Source organism: Notamacropus eugenii, chromosome 1, assembly GCF_028372415.1.
Source record: "Notamacropus eugenii isolate mMacEug1 chromosome 1, mMacEug1.pri_v2, whole genome shotgun sequence".
Lineage (NCBI taxonomy): Eukaryota > Metazoa > Chordata > Mammalia > Diprotodontia > Macropodidae > Notamacropus > Notamacropus eugenii.
The window spans coordinates 47,684,178-47,704,424 of NC_092872.1; the positions used below are offsets into that span (position 1 = coordinate 47,684,178).

Consider the following 20,247-nt stretch of genomic DNA (forward strand, 5'->3'; position numbering starts at 1 on the left):
TATCTGTGTTCTAGGTCATTTGTTTTTGCTGTGAGATAATTTACATTTTCTTCTTTTTTTTAGTTTTTTGACTGTGTTTTAGTATTTCCGGTCTTTAATGTTCGTGGTTGGCCCATGGTTATTTCTTGTGCCAAACTGTTAATTCCCTTCCCAATTCTTTCTTCCATAGCCCTCATTTCTTTTTCATTTTTTTCTTTAAATGTTGTCGTTTAATTTACAAAGAAATTTCTTTTTTAACTCTTCATCTGAAGTGTTATAGTTGAATTTGTGTGCAAGCGGTGTTTTTCTTTACTCATAGATGTTTTGGAGTCATTCTCTTCCTTTGGATTTGGGTCTTGAGGGTTCCTGTCACAGCAGTAGTTTTTTTATGATGGTTTCCCTTTTTTTTTTTTTTGCTCATTATTCCAGCCTTCCTGACTTCAGACTTTATGTTATGGCCATTCTCTGCACACTTCTGGTGGGAATGCCTGGACTGGTTCTTTTGCTGCTTTCTTGGCCTATTGATTACTGTGTTATTCTGGGATCTCAGGGCAGCTCAGGCTGGGGACCTGAAAGTTTTCAGTATACCCAGAGTCTGATCAAAGTCTCATCACTTCCCCTTGGTCTGAGCTCTGAAAGTTCCTGACCTGGGTTTGGGTCTGAGCAACAGACCTGTTGACTTGTTCCATTCGAAATTTCAGAAGGCAGATTCTGGATGAAGTCCACTGTCAGTCATCTGGAAAACTGGAAAACTCTGCTGGTTCAGAGGGACAGAATTATAGATTTCCCTTTGATCTGAGATTCCTGCCTTGGCTATTCCCTTGTAGTTTTTAGACTGAGTTGGAAGCTGCTGCTTGCTCAGTATAAAGTCTAGGGTACATGACTTCTCAACCTGGAACTAGATTTAAGTCCCATTTTAAGTCAACTGGATCTTTGACCCAGAAACTGGGTAGTTTGCAACAGAGCTGCTAATGGACACTTGTTCCTATACTTTACATAAACTTAGGTCCTTCTCTGTTAGATCTGAGACTAATTGCTCTGGCTTACAGTCCTTGCTCCACCCTTTGCCCTGTTGGCTAGGACATCATCCCCAATGTGTTGATCTCTTCTTTTTCCCTATGCCATCCTTGGCTGGGAAAATGATTACCTGGTGATTTTTTCTTGGGTTTTTTTTTTTTTAATCAGGATTAGTCTAGTATATTTTCTAGATCTTTTTGGAGTAGTTGTGGGGAGAGGGAGCCCAGTATTTCTTCCTGTTACTCAACCATCTTTCCTCAACCTCCAGTCGAACTTCTCTACATATTTTAATAGTATTATTGAATCCTATGGTCATATTATTTGGGATACTGTATGTAATACGCAGCCAGCACATCCCTGTTGTTAAGAAATTTACAGTGTAAAGAGCATAAAATGGCATAATTGGCAAGTTTTTACTAAGGACTTTCTGTTCCTGCAGCCTTTTGGGAGGAAACCATGGAGCTTACCACAAGAGGGTATGCAGAAAAAGAGTACCAGGTTAGAGCTTTGGAGACATCCTCAGAGTAGAAGGTGTGGTATAGATAAGGACCCTGCAGAGGAAGCTGAGGAGGAAGAATCAAAGAGTGATAACAGAATGAAGTGTTACTGAGAAATCAAGAAGGGTGAGGATTGGTTACTTTGGAGAGAGGAGTCTTGGGTGGAGTGATGACATGGGAAGTGATCGTGAATATATAGGTTGCAGTCTGCACCAGTGGAGGGACTTCTTTGATTGCTAGACTCAAAGAACCATAGAGGTGGTGAAATTACTATTGCAGTATTGAAATAAGACATGTATTTTCTTTAAAACAAACAATTTATTTTTAATTTTGAGCATTCACTTCCATAAGATTTTGAGTTGTAAATTTTCTCTTCCTCCCTTTCCCTCCTCCCTCCCAAACATGGCATGAAGTCTGATATAGGCTCTGCATATACATTCATATTAAACATATTTTCACATTAGTTGTGATGTGAAAAAGAATTAGAACTAAATGGAGGAACCACGAGAAAGAAGAAACAAAATAAAACAACAAAAGAAAAGGAGAGCAAGTAGTCTGCTTCCATCTGCTTTCAGACTCCAAAATTCTTTCTCTGGATGTTGATAGCATTCTCCATCATGAGTCTTTGGGAGTTGTCTTAGATTCTTGCATTTCTGAGTAAATCCCAGTCTATCAAAGTCAGTCATCAAACACTGTGACTGTTACTGTGTATAATGTTCTTCTGGTTCTGCTCACTTCATTTTGCATCAGTTCACATAAGTCCAAGTTTTTCTGCTCATCATTTCTTATAGCCCAGTAGTATTCCGTTACATTCATATACCACAACTTGTTCAGCCACTCCCCAATCAATGGACATTCCCTCAATTTCCAATTCTTCGCCACCACAGAAAGAGCAGCTATAAATATTTTTGTACCTGTGGATTCTTTCCCCATTTTTTGATCTCTTTGGGCTATAGACCTAGAAGTGGTATTGCTGTGTCAAAAGGTATGCAGTTTTATAGCCCTTTGGGCATAGTTCCAAATTGCTCTCCAGAATGGTTGGATCAATTCACAACTACACTAACAATGCATTAGTGTTCCAATTTTCTCACATCTCCAACATTTATCATTTTCCTGTTTTGTCATGTTAGCCAATTTGATAGGTTTAATGTGATACCTCAGAGTTGTTTTGATTTGCATTTCTCTAATCAATAATGATTACAGCATTTTTTCATATGACTGTAGATAGCTTTAATTTCTTCCTCTGATAACTCTCCATTCTTATCCTTTGGCCACTTTAGATAGATTATTCCTTATGAAATGAATGCAGCAAGGAACCAATCTATAAAGGAGAACACAAATTTTAAAAAAATTTTCCATTGGAATACACACATATATACATATACATGTATACACAGATGTACATACACACACATGCACATATATATTTCCACTGCATATCTTTCAAAGCCTGATTGACTGAAGGATAACTACCATGAAAAGTAAGGTGTTACTAATATTCTCTCAGGGACATACTGGTTAATATTTCACAATCTTTTCTCCATCTCTTTCCTGAGTCTAGACAATCAGCATAACAGTAAATTAAGCAGGTGTCATACATAGCAAATAGCATAAATGACACCAAATTTTTTTTCTTTTTATTTATTTATTTAACTTTTAACATTCATTTTCACAAAATTTTGGGTTCCAAATTTTCTCCCCACTTCTCCCCTCCCCCCACCTCAAAATGTCAGGCATTCTAATTGTCTCTATCACCAATCTACCCTCTCTTCTAACATGCCTCCCTTCCCTTGTCCCCATCTTCTCTTTTGTCCTGTAGGGCCAGATAACTTTCTATACCCCATTACCTGTATTTCTTATTTCCTAGTAGCAAGAACAGAACTCGACAGTTGTTCCTAAAACTTTGACTTCCAACTTCTCTTCATCCCTCCCTCCCCACCCATTCCCTTTGGAAGGCAAGCAATTCAATATGGGCCATATCTGTGTAGTTTTGCAAATGACGTCCATAATACTTGTGTTGTGTAAGACTAACTATATTTCCCTCCATCCTATCCTGTCCCTCATTACTTCTATTCTCTCTTTTGATCCTGGCCCTCCCCATGAGTGTCGACCTCAAATTGCTCCCTCCTCCCCATGCCCTCCCTTCCCTCATCCCCCCCACCCTGCTTATCCCCTTATCCCCCACTTTCCTGTATTGTAAGATAGGTTTTCATACCAAAATCACTGTGCATTTTATTCCTTCCTTTAGTGGAATGTGATGAGAGTAAACTTCATGTTTTTCTCTCTCCTCCCCTTTTTTTCCCTCCACTGAAAAGTCTTTTGCTTGCCTCTTTTATGAGAGATAACCTGCCCCATTCCATTTCTCCCTTTCTCCTCCCAATATATTCCTCTCTCACCACTTAATTTCATTTTTTTAAAGATATGATCCCATCCTCTTCAATTCACTGTGTGCTCTCTGTCTCTATGTGTGTGTGTGTGTGTGTGTAATCCCACCAACTATACAAATACTGAGAAGTTTCAAGAGTTACAAATATTGTCTTTCCATGTAGGAATGTAAACAGTTCAACTTTAGTAAGTCCCTTATGACTTCTTTTTCCTGTTTAGCTTTTCATGCTTTTCTTCATTCTTGTGTTTGAAAGTCAGATTTTCTTTTCAGCTCTGGTCTTTTCATCAAGAATGCTTGAAAGTCCTCTATTTCATTGAAAGACCATTTTTTCCCCTGAAGTATTATACTCAGTTTTGCTGGGTAGGTGATTCTTGGTTTTAGTCCTAGTTCCTTTGACTTCTGGAATATCATATTCCATGCCCTTCAGTCCCTTAATGTAGAATATGCTAGATCTTGTTTTATTCTGATTGTATTTCCACAATATTTGAATTGTTTCTTTCTAGCTGCTTGCAATATTTTCTCCTTGACCAGGGAACTCTGGAATTTGACCACAATGTCCTAGGAGTTTCTCTTTTTGGATCTCTTTCAGGAGGGGATCGGTGGATTCTTTCAATATTTATTTTGCCCTCTGTTTCTAGAATCTCAGGGCAGTTTTCCTTGATAATTTCATGAAAGATGATGTCTGGACTCTTTTTTTGATCATGGCTTTCAGGTAGTCCCATAATTTTTAAATTGTCTCTCCTGGATCTATTTTCCAGGTCATTTGTTTTTCCAATGAGATATTTCACATTCTCTTCCATTTTTTCATTCTTTTGGTTTTGATTTGTGATTTCTTGGTTTCTCATAAAGTCATTAGCCTTCATCTGTTCCATTCTAATTTTGAAAGAATTATTTTCTTCAGTGAGCTTTTGAACCTCCTTTTCCATCTGGGTAATTCTGCTTTTGAAAGCATTCTTCTCCTCATTGGCTTTTTGAACCTCTTTTGCCAATTGAGTTAGCCTATTTTCCAAGGTGTTATTTTCTTCAGCATTTTTTTGGGTCTCCTTTAGCAAGGTGTTGACCTGCTTTTCATACTTTTCTTGCACCTCTCTCGTTTCTCTTCCCAGTTTTTCCTCCACCTCTCTAACTTGATTTTCAAAATCCTTTTTGGACTTCCCGGGGGGCGGAGCCAAGATGGCGGAGTAGAAAGACACACATACACATAGCTCCGAACCCACAACCCATAGAACATCTACAAGAAAGTAAATCACGGCGAATTCTGCACCCAGAGGCCACAGAACATTGGAGCGAGGGAGATTTCTGTTCCAGAGAGACCTGCAAACCTCTCGCAAAAGGTCCTTCGCGCCACGGACTGGGCGCCGGGACTGGGAGCTGAGTACAGCCCTGCTGCGGGCGCAGCACCGAGAGGAAAAGATCCGAGCGGGCTTCAGGGACGGAATCTCCAGCAGCCACACGGGTCCCTCCACCCACAGGTGACAGGGGTCGGTGAGAGGGTCTCTTTGGCAGGTCGAGAGGGGAGTGGGGTACCCCATAACTCAGGCCCCCTCGGGAGGCAACAGCGGAGACAGGAGCAGACAGGGGCTCCCCAAGCAGGCAGGAGCCCGGATCCATTGTTGAAGGTCTCTGCATAAACCCCCTGAGGGAACTGAGCCCATGAGGCAGCCCTGCCCCGACCTGAGCACCTGAACTTAATCACACACTGAATAGCAGCCCTGCCCCCGCCAAAAGCCCTGAGGCTGGCAAGCAGCATTTGAATCTCAAACCCCAAGCGCTGGCTGGGAGGATCTGGAGGCAAAGTGGATGTGAAGAGAATATTCAGAAGTCAAATCACTGGCTGGGAAAATGCCCAGAAAAGGGAAAAGAAATAAGACTATAGAAGGTTACTTTCTTGGTGAACAAGCATTTCCTCCCTTCCTTTCTGATGAGGAAGAACAATGCTTACCATCAGGCAAAGACACAGAAGTCAAGGCCTCTATATCCCAGCCCACTCAGTGGGCTCAGGCCATAGAAGGGCTCATAGAAAATCAAGTTAGAGAGGTGGAAGAAAAGCTGGGAAGAGAAATGAGAGACATGCAGTCAAAGCATGAACAGCAGATCAGCTCCCTGATAAAGGAGACCCAAAAAAATGCTGAAGAAAATAACACCTTGGAAAATAGGCTAACTCAATTGGCAAAAGAGGTTCAAAAAGCCAATGAGGAGAAGAATGCTTTCAAAAGCAGAATTACCCAGATGGAAAAGGAGGTTCAAAAGCTCACTGAAGAAAATAATTCTTTCAAAATTAGAATGGAACAGATGAAGGCTAATGACTTTATGAGAAACCAAGAAATTACAAAACAAAACCAAAAGAATGAAAAAATGGAAGAGAATGTGAAATATCTCATTGGAAAAACAACTGACCTGGAGAATAGATCCAGGAGAGACAATTTAAAAATTATGGGACTACCTGAAAGCCAGGATCAAAAAAAGAGCCTAGACATCATCTTTCATGAAATTATCAAGGAAAACTGCCCTGAGATTCTAGAACCAGAGGGCAAAATTAGTATTCAAGGAATCCACAGAACACCACCTGAAAGAGATCCAAAAAGAGAAACTCCTAGGAACATTGTGGCCAAATTCCAGAGTTCCCAGATCAAGGAGAAAATATTGCAAGCAGCTAGAAAGAAACAATTCAAGTATTGTGGAAATACAATCAGGATAACACAAGATCTAGCAGCTTCCACATTAAGGGATCGAAGGGTGTGGAATATGATATTCCAGAAGTCAAAGGAACTAGGACTAAAACCAAGAATCACCTACCCAGCAAAACTGAGTATAATACTTCAGGGGAAAAATTGGTCTTTCAATGAAATAGAGGACTTTCAAGCATTCTTGATGAAAAGACCAGAGCTGAAAAGAAAATTTGACTTTCAAACACAAGAATGAAGAGAAGCATGAAAAAGTAAATAGCAAAGAGAAGTCATAAGGGACTTTACAAAAGTTGAACTGTTTACATTCCTACATGGAAAGACAATATTTGTAACTCTTGAAACTATTCAGCATCTGGGTACAGGGTGGGATAACACACACACACATGCACATGCACACGCACACACACATAGAGACAGAGTGCACAGAGTGAACTGAAGAGGAGGGGATCATATCTTAAAAAAAAAAATGAAATCAAGCAGTGAGAGAGAAATATATTGGGAGGAGAAAGGGAGAAATGGAATGGGGCAAATTATCTCATAAAAGAGGCAAGCAAAAGACTTTTTAGTGAAGGGAAAAAGAGGGGAGGTGAGAGAAAAACATGAAGTTTACTCTCATCACATTCCACTAAAGGAAGGAATAAAATGCACAGTCATTTTGGTATGAAAACCTATCTTACAATACAGGAAAGTGGGGGATAAGGGGATAAGCAGGGTGGGGGGTGATGGAAGGGAGGGCACGGGGAGGAGGGAGCAATTTGAGGTCAACACTCATGGGGAGGGACAGGATCAAAAGAGAGAACAGAAGTAATGGGGGACAGGATAGGATGGAGGGAAATATAATTAGTTCTTACACAACACTACTATTATGGACATCATTTGCAAAACTACACAGATCTGGCCTATATTGAATTGCTTGCCTTCCAAAGGGAAGGGGTGGGGAGGGAGGGAGGGCAGATTGGCTGACAGGAGCAATTAGAATGCTCGGTGTTTTGGGGTGGGGGGAGAGGACAAAAGAGGAGAAAATGTGGAACCCAAAATTTTGTGAAAATGAATGTTAAAAGTTAAATAAATTAATAAAAAAAAATCCTTTTTGAGCTCTTCCATGGCCTGAGCCCATTGAATATTTATTTTGTATGTTTGGGATACAGAAGCCTTGACTTCTATGTTTTTCCCTGATGGTAAACATTGTTTTTCCTCATCTGAAAGGAAGGGAGGAGATATCTGTTCACCAAGAAAGTAACCTTCTGTGGTCTTATTTTTTTCCCTTTTTTGGGCATTTTCCCAACCAGTTACTTGACTTTTGGGTCCTTTGTCAAGAGTAGGGTATACTCTGGGAATCTGTGAGATCTCAGTTCCTCCAAGGTGACACAATCAAGCGTGTACTGGTCTGGATGCAGAAAGGGATTTTTATGTCCAGAATCTTAGCAATTACCTCTCCACAGACACCTAGCCTCCAGTTCTGCCAAGTCAGCACTGGGGGCTGATTTTCAGATAAGCTGGATAGGCAGGGCTGCCATTCAGTATGATACAAAGACCAGCTCAGCCAGGGCTGAGGTAAGACTCAGCTCTTCAGTGCCCCCAGGGGTTTTTACAGTCCCACAATGGAGCAGGTCCGTACGCGCGCTGCTGTGCACCCTCTGCCAGAGCTATGGGAAGGTCCTTCTCCCTTTCTGGCCAGCTGATAAAATCTCTTCACTGACCTTTGGTGCCTGTGTGTTGAGGGATCTGAGGCCCTGCTGCTTTGGCTGGAGATTCTGCCCCTGAGGTGTCGTCCTCCCAGAGTCTCGTCAGGCCTTGCTGCTCGGCCAAGGCTCGGCTGGGCTTTGCGTCTGGCACAACTGATGTTTCTGTGGGCCTTTCAGGTCACCGTGGGCTGGAAATCTCCACTCTGTTGTTCTACACTACTGCTGCTCCAGAATTTGTTGAGAGTCCCTCTCTACAGGTATTTTGTGGGCTGTGTGGGGAGACCCTATGTGTGTCTTTCTAGTCCGCCATCTTGACTCCACCTGAGCCCAGATTTTTGAGGCAAATCCAGTATTTTTCCCTCATCACAAGCTTCTTCCTAGCATTTCAAACTCCTAGTAAAATATTCTTTAGCAGTGGGATGATTTGGGAGCTCTTCAGCAAGCTGCCCCCTTAAAGTACTTTGAGATCCTTAGAGAAGATATAATGTTGGGGTAGTTGATGGAAGGTAAAAGAAGGCAGGATGGCATAGTGTAAAGAGCACTGGCTTGGAATAAAAACACTTGGATTCAAATCCTGACCCAACTATTTATTATTTTTGTGAACTTAGGCAAACCATAAAACCTATCTTGGCCTCAGTTTTTTCTTCTGTAAAACTAGTAAGTTGAGTTAGGATTCCTAACTTGTTATGTGTGAACTTGTTTTAAAAAATATTTTGATAACCGTCTTTCAATATAATTGATTTCTTTTGTTAATCCTGTGTGTGTGTATGTATCTTTTAAACCTTGTTTTGAGAAGGAGTCTATCCCTAGGTGTCACTCAAGCAGCCAAAGAGGTCTGTCCATGGGAATCACCAGGTTGCCAAAGGGTTCCAAAGCATAGAAAAGCTGAAGTGCCCCTAGCCCACATGATTTCAGAACTACCTGCTGTAAATCCTGTATAAGCCTAGGACTCTCCCCATGCTTACCGGCAAAACAAGCAGTTCAGTTTAAAAGCCTAGAAAAATATATTTCTTCACAGCCCTGCCTCACTCAAAACAAAGTGCAAGTCATGTCATTATTTCTCTGATGACATGGTCTTCTTCAGCAACGAAGGATGAACACACCATTTATGGGGATCTGTTTTTTTAGGCAAAAGTCCCATTTCTTACACAGCCAGTGTAAAACAGCCAGACAACCTGCCCTTGTTGAGATTCCAGTAGCCTTTGAATTCCAAAGATTGCCTGGCTCTGACATGGTTTTGGCAGAGCTTCTTCTGAGAAAGCGGCAGATTTTGAAGTATTTTTTCTGTTATAGATTTGAATCTATTAAAAACAGAACTTGAGAATCTTTTGCAAAGTACTGCTGAAAGACTTTAATCAGAACCCCATCTCTTTTTTCTTTTATTAAATCATTTTGTTTTAGAGAGTGGTTGAATGATTTGAGTTCAATTTTACTGCCTCTTATGTTTCATCACCTTTGAGTGTGTTGGCATTCTCTTGTCTTGTAAGATTTTCTGTTTTGACGTTTCACCTCTTTTCCTTTTACCTCTTTACCTTTCACTTACTTTCTTTTTGAATCAGGTGATTCTTTGCCAAGAAATTCTAACTCCCAGAAAAGTCTGTTGGTCCTGTTTAATAAGGTGATAGTCGTCTTCTTAGTAAAGTACATTGAACCCAGTAGTTAGTTGTTGAAAGCTAGGTGTCTATATTTTCACAGCTCTAAACCAGCAGAAATGCAATCTTAAATTGATGGAACAACTTTGTTAAAAAAAAAAATTGAAATCTGAGGTTTTGAATGTTTTAAGCTTTTAATTGTTAACTTTTTCTTCTTATATCACCTTAATTTGTAAATATGTCCTTCCTAAGAGCATACTTTTTTTTCAGTTCTTTTCAGTGGCCAAGTTTCTTGGTCATTGTGCTTATCCAGTATTCAGCTGTGGGCTTTTTGTTCTGCTTACGTAATTGTAGTTGTTGTGTCTTATTTTCTTTTGCAATCTGATGTTGGCTTACTTCCCATGATATTGTCCTTCATACACTGTACTTTTCAGGTAAACTGGCATTCTTTTAGATCTTCCAGTTTGGCATTCCATCTCACCACTTCTGCCTTTGTGTAGGTGTTGTTCTCTGCCACTTTACCTCTACTTCTTAGAATCCCTCGCTTCATGTGCCAATAGAAAACTTTTCCTGATCCCAGGGTATACTTACTCTAAAAATGGAGTGAGGTAGAACTAACTCTGGGGCCCCTTTTTAGCCTAAAGGGGAGTTTTGTATCCCCAGTGCTTAGCACCTGTTAAGTAATTAATAAATGACTTATTGAGTGATTTCCGTGTGAGGTAGTCCCAAGTAAAGCCCCCATCCATCTGTGGTGCTTGGCCCTTTGCAGCTTCAGGGAACTGGCTCATGCTTGATATGAAAGAAATGTGAGTCAGAGCTCTACCCGTGTTTCACAGTCTGAGATCAGACCTTTCTTGAAGTATTCAGTAGCTGTGTTCTAGGAAACCCATGTGCCAACCTCCATAACCTTTAATTTCTTCAGTTTCTCACTATAGCCCCAACTCTAGTCTTCACTAAACTTTTATATTCCATATATGTGTGTATTATACATAGACGTAAGTATGCATGCACACACGTGCACACACACACAGCAGGGAGCAGCAGTATGACGAGGGGAAGCTGAACACAGAAATCCAGCGGTCCTAAACAGAGAAGGCTGCCATAGGCCTTTTCCTCTTGTCCCTTAGGTTTCTTCACTCCCAGAAAGTTTACTCTTTCGCAAAAATTTCCTTTTGCCTTAAAGGCCTTAAATATAAAAAGAAAGCAAGGACACCCACCCCACCCCCTTCCCTTACTGTTATTTGATATAATTCTAAAAATGTTAGCAGTAGCAATAAGATAAAGATATAAAAATGGGCAAAGAGGAGGCAAAATTATCCTTATTTGCTAACTACATGATGATTTAGAAAAGCCCAGAAAATTGGCAAAATAATTGGGACAGTAGCTTCAGTAGAGCATCAGACTACAAAGTAAAGCCACAAAACAATAACATTTATTTACAGTAATAATAAAATCCAGGAGGAATGTGTTAAAAAGTGAAGTCCCATTCAAAACAACTGCAAAATATTAAAATACCAGGAAGTCAATGTACCAAGCTCAGTGCAAGTGAGCTTTATAATAAGATACATTATAATCACTCTTTAAAGAAATAAAGTATGACTTAAATAACTGGAGATGCTCATTGCTCATGATTGGGCTGTGCCAGTATAATGAAAACTCGAGTACCTGAATTAATTTACAAATTTAGTGTTTTACCAATTAGACTACCAAGGAGCTACTTTATAGAGTTAGACAAAATAATAACAAATTTCATTTGGAGGAACTAGAAAGTTAAAGAAAATAATGAAAATAGTAGGAGTGACTAGATCTCATGTTATAAAGCAATAATTAAAATTATCTGTTTGTCATTAAAAAATAGAAAAGTAGATCAGTGTAACAAACTAAATAAAAAAGAATCAGACTCAATCAGATTCAATAGCCCAATGTTCAGAATATCTGAAAACATAAATTAGCTGAGAAAGAGCTCCCTGCTTAACAAGAACTGCTGGGAGAACTAGAAAGCAATTTGATAGAAATTGGGTTTAGATCAACATCTTCACCATACATCACAGTAACTTCAAAATGGATATATGCCCTCTGTATTTAAAGTTTTAACACCCTAAGAAATTGAAGAATGAGATCATGTACCTTCCACAGCTATGTCAGGGAATAGGGGAAATCATGAAAGACAAAAGAGATTATTTCCGTTACATGAAACTGAAAAGATTTTGCATAACTAAAATCAATGCAGCTAGGTAGGAAAGGGAAGCTATCTATTGGAAAAATATCTCAGATGATGGTCTGATATCCATGATATAAAGGGAACTAAAAAAATGTCTTAAGACCAAAACCCATTCCCTAAGTGGTCAACGGATATTAACAAGTTGTACTCAAAAGAATTGTAAACTATTAATCACCATGTGAAAGAAAGAGTAATGCAAATTAAAACAAATCTGAGGTTTCTCTTTCAACCTGACAGTTGGCACAAATAAAAAAATATGAGAATAGTTAATATTTGAGGGGCTACAAAAAACAGGCATGCTAATTAATATACACTAATGGTGGAGTTGTGGCACACTAGTGTTGGTGGAGTGATGAATTGGTCCATCCACCCTGGAAAGCAGTTTTGAATTATCCTAATAAAACTAAAATGCTTGCTTGTATATGCTAAGGAAGTCTGAAACAAAGTATAATATATACCAAAAATATCCACAGAGGCACATTTTTTGTGGTAGCAGAAGACTGGAAATAAGTTGGGAGATGACTGTAATGTAATGGCATTTTACTGTGCCAGAAGAAATGATTAAGTGTTGAAAAGTTCTTACTTAAAATGAGTAACTTTCTAATTAGACATAGGACAGTAACATTTTCTACTTTCCCTTGTAGCTATTGAGACTGAAAACCATTCTGAAATACTTGGGACCATTTAACTGAAACCCTTTTTGTTCAGAATTTCTCTAAGGTTTTTTTCTCATAAAATAATTGATTTTGTTCTTTCTTCATGAATCATGGGACCACAGAAAACTTTTGGTTCTACTGAATAGTTTTAATTTATTTCAGATAAATCTTCCACAAGTATTAATTTGATTGTATCGTTGCTGAGCTCCAAAAAATATTAAAGACTTCTTTTGCATTCAGTAGATTCAGTTTGACATGTGTTTAGTAAGAGCCTTTGATGCGCAATAATGTCCCTCTATGCCTTTGGGCAGATTTTATCTAACACTCATCAGATTGCCAAAGCTGACAAAAGAGACACGTAGAAATCGTTGGAAGGAATATGAGAAAAGTGGCACAACAGTGCACTCTTGGTAGAGTTATGAATTTGTTTAATTTCTAGAAAATAATTTGGTACTGCATCCAAAAAGTCACTAGAATATACTCGTTTAGTATGTACTAAAAGTGTACATCCCCTTTGATTCAGTGATACAACTATTAGGCATGCCTAAAAAGACAAGAGGAAAAGATCCATATGTGCAGAAATAGGTAAAGTAGCAGCACACTTTGTTGTAATGAACTAGAAACAAAATTGGTGCCCAGCAATTGCATAACAGCTAAGCAAATTTTAGTATATGAATGTAATGAGACTTTGTTGCATCATAAGAAATTAGGAAAATGACAGATTCAGAGAAATATGGAGAGACATATGTACTAGTGCAGAGTGATGTTAGCAGAATCAGGAAAACAATTTATGCAGTGTCTACAACAATAATATGAAGGAGAAAATTCTGAAAGACCTTGAAACTGACCAAAGTAGCAGTCAATTCTGATTTCTAATTGGCGGAAAGGTGCTAACGCATTCTCACATAGAGTTGTTGAATTTGCCTCACTATACATATTTATAATAGATTGGTGTAAAGGAAAAAAGAGATTCTGTTGACGCTGACAAGCAAGAACACATTTTTAACATTCCTAGAAACCTCATGATTAAATTCCAATACAGCAGTGATCAGGAAAAAAATAATTCACGTGGCCAGAAGTGCAGAAATTGGAAACACTGAGGACAAAGGATGACTAGAGAAATTGGAATTCTAATCTCGCCCGTGTATATGATTTATTGCTTCATTTTTTTTTTAAAGTTAAGAAGCATGGGCCATGAACTCAGAACCTGTCTGTCTAGCAAAATTCTGTGTATTCTATAAAGGCAAGAGTTGGCTATTTCAGGAGCAAGTTAGATTTGAAAAATTTATAGAAGGCAGATCCATTTCAAGGAAATAAAAAAAAATAAGTATTTAAAACAATTCATATTTCTCAACCAAGAAAACCCAGTAGCTCACAAACTGTGAGAAGCGTCAGAGAACTATATCAGCTAAATCACTATATGTTTCAGAAATGAGGAAAAAAATGAGGAAAATACTTGCAAACTAGAGTTGCAAAGAGTCAGTCAACAAGTATTTATTGTGTCTACTATGTGCCAAGTACTGTGCTAAGTGCTGAGGAGCCCCCAAAAATAATTCTGGAGGGGAGTTAGAATAATCCCAAGTGAAGTTCCTTATCATTTATAAAAAGGAAAATCCTGGGTAAAGAAACCTACATAGGTCTCTTTGAGAGGCACCTTATCTTTCGTTTGGACCTGGCATAAGACATCTTCTTTCACAGTGGTAAACAACTTTGCCTAGCATATGTCCTGCTGATTTGTGTGTCATCAGACAATAATCAAAGTCCTGTTGAACAGTCATCTCTATGGTTGCATTGATAAGAAATCTTTTATGGTCTTAACATATGTATAAGGGACTTCCTGGAAGAAAATTTTGAAGGATCTGTATTTCATTTTACCAAGTCACATGTTTCCTCACCCCCTAACACTAAGCACGGTAGAATCTTGTCATCTCTCAACTTTTTGTTCAGTTTGGTGACTGTAAATATATGGTCTCATGTAGGGAACTGTTTGCAGAAGTCTACCAATTCCTTCCATGTTATCTTCCTGGGGACTGTTATGGGCTGAGCCTGACTGACATTTAGGTTCAATATTGGAACAAATTGAGACATTTGTGAGTCTTTGAACAGTCAACAAAATGAGACAGCAGAAGAATACTGACAAAACAAGGGTCGGCCTTGAGGACACTTCACACCTGAGCTTCACGCATTGTGACCTGCCAGACAAGCATCAGAGATGCCTCAGGAGCTCTTTGTGGCTGCTTTGTGCTCAGGCAATAACGAACTGATGTCAACCGTCTGAGCCCTTAGTTCCCTAAGCCAAACAAGTTAAACCAATTAAGGAATGTTTCCATTTCTTGTAAGAAAAAAAATTAACCAAACCTGCCATGGGGATGAGGATGGGGTGCAGGTTGGGGGAAAGGGAGGGTTGGGATACTGCTCCTACCACATGTGTCTTCAGCTGACATGTAAACATTGTTCTTAAAGATTGTCTGCAAAGGAGACAGTGAGCATATGGGATAGTCTCTTATCTCCTTATTTGGGGCATTGCTGCCATGTAGAGTAGTCCCTTAATACCTTCAACACTGCATGGACTTTTGTACAGCTTTCCTTGGTATTCTACTCATTCCTCATCTGCCTCCCTTCTCACCTTTATCTTCCTGGGTGCTGTTTTTACTTCATAAAAGCATATTGGAATCTGAGATTCTGCTGTTTCATACACATGTAAATCGATGTTACTGCATAAGCTGCAGGGAACTTCGTAGTCTTCTTTTTGCTTATGCTCTATGTGATCACCACAATCCAGAGTCACTGAGTGCCACACAAAATAATGTCTTGTAGCATTTTGGCAGATACTGATACGAAGTGTTACAGTCGTTTCACTTCTACTTCCTTAAATGCTAAGGGTTTTATGTAAAATTTTATTCCTTATTTTGGATTGTTTATTTTTTTAGGTAATGGTTGCACTGTGTAATAAAGTTTAGCAGAAAATAGTTAATATATCTAATACATAATTCTTATTTCATCTGCAGAAGGTATGTTTGCTTCTGCCAAGTCACATTGGATATTTTGTTGTCAGTAAAAGATCAGAATGATAAGACTTAATGCACGTGTAGATTTGCATTAACCACAGACTCAGAGTAAAGTGTTGTAGTAAATGCTTTGTTAAATTGAGCTGAATTGCCATGGTTTTGAACATGAATTTGGCAATTAATAAATACTTATTGACTGATTCCATATTAATCTAAGGGTAAATAAGTTTTCTCTTTCCCTGTCCATATCTAAGATTAGAAGTCAGCATATGCATTTTTTGGCCATCTTTTTGGGTGATATTTTTTTTTCTCTTTAAAAAATATTTCTTTTTAGTTTTCAACATTCACTTTTGTAAGATTTTGAGTTCTAAATTTTCCCTTTCCTTCCACTTTCCTCTGCCCAAGATGGCGTGCAATCTAACATACATGTATGATCATACTAAATATATTTCCACATTAATCATGTTGTGGAAGAAGAATCAGAACAAAAGGGAAATATCATGAGAGAGAAAATACACACACACAGAAACAACCAAAAAAAAAAGAAAATAGTGTGCTTCAGTTTGCATTCGGACTCCATAGTTCTTTCTCTGGATGTGGGTAGCATTTTGCATCATGAGTCTTTTGGAATTGTCTTCGATCATCGCATCGTTTAGAAGAGTAAAGTCTAACAAAGTTGGTCATCGAACAGCAATGCTGTTACTGTGTACGGTGTTCTGTACACGCTACTCACTTCACTCAGCATCAGTTCATGCACGTCTTTCCAGACTTTTCTGTGATCGTACCTATTTACTATTTCTCATGGAACAATAGTATTCCATTACATTCATGTACCACAATTCATCCAGTCCCCTATTGATGGGCATCCCCTCGATTTCCAATTCTTGGCCACCACAAAAAGAGTTGCTATAAATATTTTTGTACATGTGGGTCCTTTATGATCTCTTTGGGATACAGATCTGGTAGTGGTATTGCTGGATCAAAGGGTATGCACAGTTTTATAACCCTTTGGATATAGTTCCAAATTGTTCTCTAGAATGGTTGGATCAGTTCACAACTCCACCAGCAATGCATTAGTTCCAGTTTTCCCACATCTTCTCAAACATTAATCATTCTCCTGTTTTGTCATGTTAGCCAATCTGATAGGTGTAATGTGATGCCTCAGAGTTGTTTTGATTTGCATTTTTCTAATCAATAGTGATTTAGAGGATTTTTTCATATGACTGTAGATGGCTTCAGTTTCTTCATCTGAAAACTGCCTGTTCATATCCTTTGACCATTTACCAGTTGGGGAATGACTTGTATTCATATAGATTTGACTCAGTTCTATTTTTAAAATGAGGCCATTATCAGAGACACTGTCTGTAAAAGTTGTTTCCCAGCTTTCTGCTTCCCTTCTAATCTTGATTGTATTTGCTTTGTGCAAAAACTTTTAAATTTAACATAATAAATATATCCATTTTGCATTTCATAATGTTCTCTATTTCCTGTTTAGTCACAAATTCTTCTCTTCTCCATAGATCTGACAGGTAAATTATTCCATGCTCTCCTAATTTGCTTATAGTTTCACACTTTATGTCTAAATCATGTACCCCTTTTTGACCTCATCTTAGTATACAGTGTAAGATGTTGGTCTATGCCTAGTTTCTGCCATACTGTTTTCTAGTTTTCCCAACAGTTTTTATCAAATAGTGTATTCTTATTCCGGAAGCTGGAGTCTTTGGGTTTATCAAACAGTAAATTACCATAGTCATTGACTACTGTGTCTTGTGTACCTAATCTATTCCACTGATCCACCACTCTGTTTCGTAGCCAGTACCAAGAAGTTTTGCTGCTTTGTAGTGCAGTTTTAGATCTGGTATGACTAGGCCAGCTTTTGGGTGATACTTTTGATGAGACCATCTCAGGGTTTAGATCTTATACAGTAAAGGGTATTTTAGTTTCTCGTGCTTATATTGGTTAAGCAGTTTGTCTTTGATTTTTTTTCCATTCAGAGTGGTAACTTTTCCATTTTGCATTTGTGAACTAGGGATTGCTACAGTGAAGCTGAAGAATCCCCCAGTGAACAGCTTGAGTCTGGAATTACTAACAGAATTTGCAATAAGCTGGGAGAAACTGGAAAATGATAAAAGTTGCAGAGGTGTCATCTTAACATCTGTATGTATTGTATCTAATTTCGATTTACTATTGATTTCACTTTTCCCTCAAGCACTGTGTTTTTTAGGTAACATGCAAATCTATCATGTGCTCAAGATTCAAAAACCAAAATTCTCCACATAGGAAAACAAGGGGATTACAGTCATGATAATGATGAAATCCAGGAGAATAGGTTATCCTGTTGAGGTTTCTGGAGGATAGTGAGAAGAGTCAGTCTGGCACTCTCCTGTGGGCCTCTTAGCCACTGGGGATAGCCAGAAATACAAGAGACATATCAAGTTTAATAGGATGAGTCATAATTTTGGAATGCTCCATTGTGTCAGAAATTTTAGAGAGATAGAGTAAATAAGAGGAGAAAAGTATTATTGAATTTAACCTCAGAAGAATACTTCTGGTGGCTCCTCTAATGGTGAATGGCACTGTCCCCCAAGTAAAATAGAACTTCTTGAGGTTGGGGACTTGACTTGCTTTGGTCCTGGAATCCCAGTGCTAAGCACAGTGCTTAGCAACAGATAAGTGGTTCGTAAATTCTTACTGATTAATTTTCTTGGGCATGATAACTTGTAGCAAAGATGCATGGGAAAAATTTTAACCAAATCATCAGTAAAACAGAAGATATACACCAGTCAGATCTGTTTATTCATCTAGCATGCACTGTATGTGTGTATATATGTGTATATGTGTGTGTACATATGTATATTTATGTACACACACATATTTAACTGAATGTCCTGTAGACATCTTAAACTCACATGTCCAAAAGTCAACTCATTACCTTTCCCCCCCAAGCCTTCTTCCCTTCTTAACTTCTTTGTTATTGTCCAGGGCACCACAATCTTCCAGGTCCTTCAAGCTTGTAACCTACATGTTTTCCTTGACTCTTCACTCTCACCCCCACCCCATCCAATCTTTTACTAAGTCCTGAAGTTTCTACCTTCATAACATCTCTTCCATCTCCTGTGTCTTCTGTTCTAACCCTGCCACCAAGGTGCAGGCCCTCATTACCTCCCCCTTAAATTACAGTAGCTTTCTGATTCCTCTCTTTGCCTCACTTCTTTCCTCATTCCATTCAGTCCACCACTCAGTCCTCCTAAAGCTCAGATCTGTTCCCATCATCCCTCCTAGTCAGTAAACTCCAGTGGTTCCCTAGTATCTCCAGTATCAAACAGAAAATAGTCTTCTGTTTGGCTCTTAAAGTCCTTCATACCTAGTCCCTCCCCATTTTTCCAGTCTTCTTTCCTCTCACTCTGTAGCATGTGCTCTGCAATCCAGTGACACTGCCCTTCTTGTAGTTCCTCAAACTAGACAGTCCATCTCCTGATTCTTTGCATTTCACTATCCCCTGTGCCTGGAGCTCTTTCCTTCCTCATTTCCATCTCCTGGCTTCCCTGGCTTCCTTCAGGTCTCTCACTAAGCTCCCATCTTCCATGAGAAGCTTGTCCCAGTTCTCCTTAATCTTACCGCCTTCCCTCCAAGAGTATCTTCAGTTTGTCTTGTACCGATCTCATTTGTGCACAGTTGTTTGTATGTTGTCTCCCTCATTAACCTGTGAGCTTCCCGAGAGCAGGGACTGTTTGTTTTCTTTCTTTGTGTCCTCAGCACTTTGCCCAGTGTCTGGTACATAGTAGGTACTTAAAAATGCTTGCTGACTAACAGTTGTCAGGTCACTTCAACTTGAGAGCTTCCTACTAAGCTTTGCAGACCAAGCAATTCTATTTGACCACTTCAACTACAGGGCACAAGGCTAGAAAACTTGCTCACACCACCCAACTCACAAGACTGATTAATAAAACAGCAGGCCAATCTCATGGACAGTGATAAATATGACTGCTAAAGAGACCAGATATTTCAGTCAGTCATCACACTATCTTACAAGAATATCCATTGGGGGACCTTAACAGATAGAGCTGAGAGTAGTGTGGAGGTGCCTTATGGACAATCCCATCAGACACATCCTGAACACTCCTCTTCCTTGACTCTTGGTTCCGTCATCCATGCAGGCCACCACAATTTTCTCACGGCATTGCCTCATGATGAACATATGACACACAGTTAATTAGAATTCAGGTATTCCCTTTCTCTCAGGAGGTTTCGGAAAAACCCATAATAGGCAAACAACGCTACATGGCCAAAGGTAGACTTTCATAATTAGGTCTCTATAGAAAACGCAAAACTACATAGTCTTTATAATGGTGACACTGACACCTCCGTCTTGAGAACTAGTGAAGAGAGCAGTACAACTGCTTTTAAAGCTAGGTCTTTCCTATACGATCGTGTAATTTACTTGTTTTTAATCTAAGTGCATGACTACACTGGTCTCTTGTCAGATTTAGTTTTGTCACATTGGTTGTTACATTGTAGC

At 39.0% G+C, this 20,247-nt stretch overlaps 1 protein-coding gene across 1 annotated transcript in view; it reads left to right on the forward strand.

Annotated features, from left to right (window-relative positions):
• Nucleotides 1-20,247, forward strand: part of ECI1 (enoyl-CoA delta isomerase 1) — a 28,525-nt gene that overhangs the window by 2,280 nt on the left and 5,998 nt on the right. Inside the window, exon 3 of the mRNA XM_072599467.1 lies at nucleotides 17,758-17,885. Within this exon, the coding sequence (XP_072455568.1) occupies nucleotides 17,758-17,885 (128 nt within the window). The remainder of the gene's footprint in view (nucleotides 1-17,757; nucleotides 17,886-20,247) is intronic.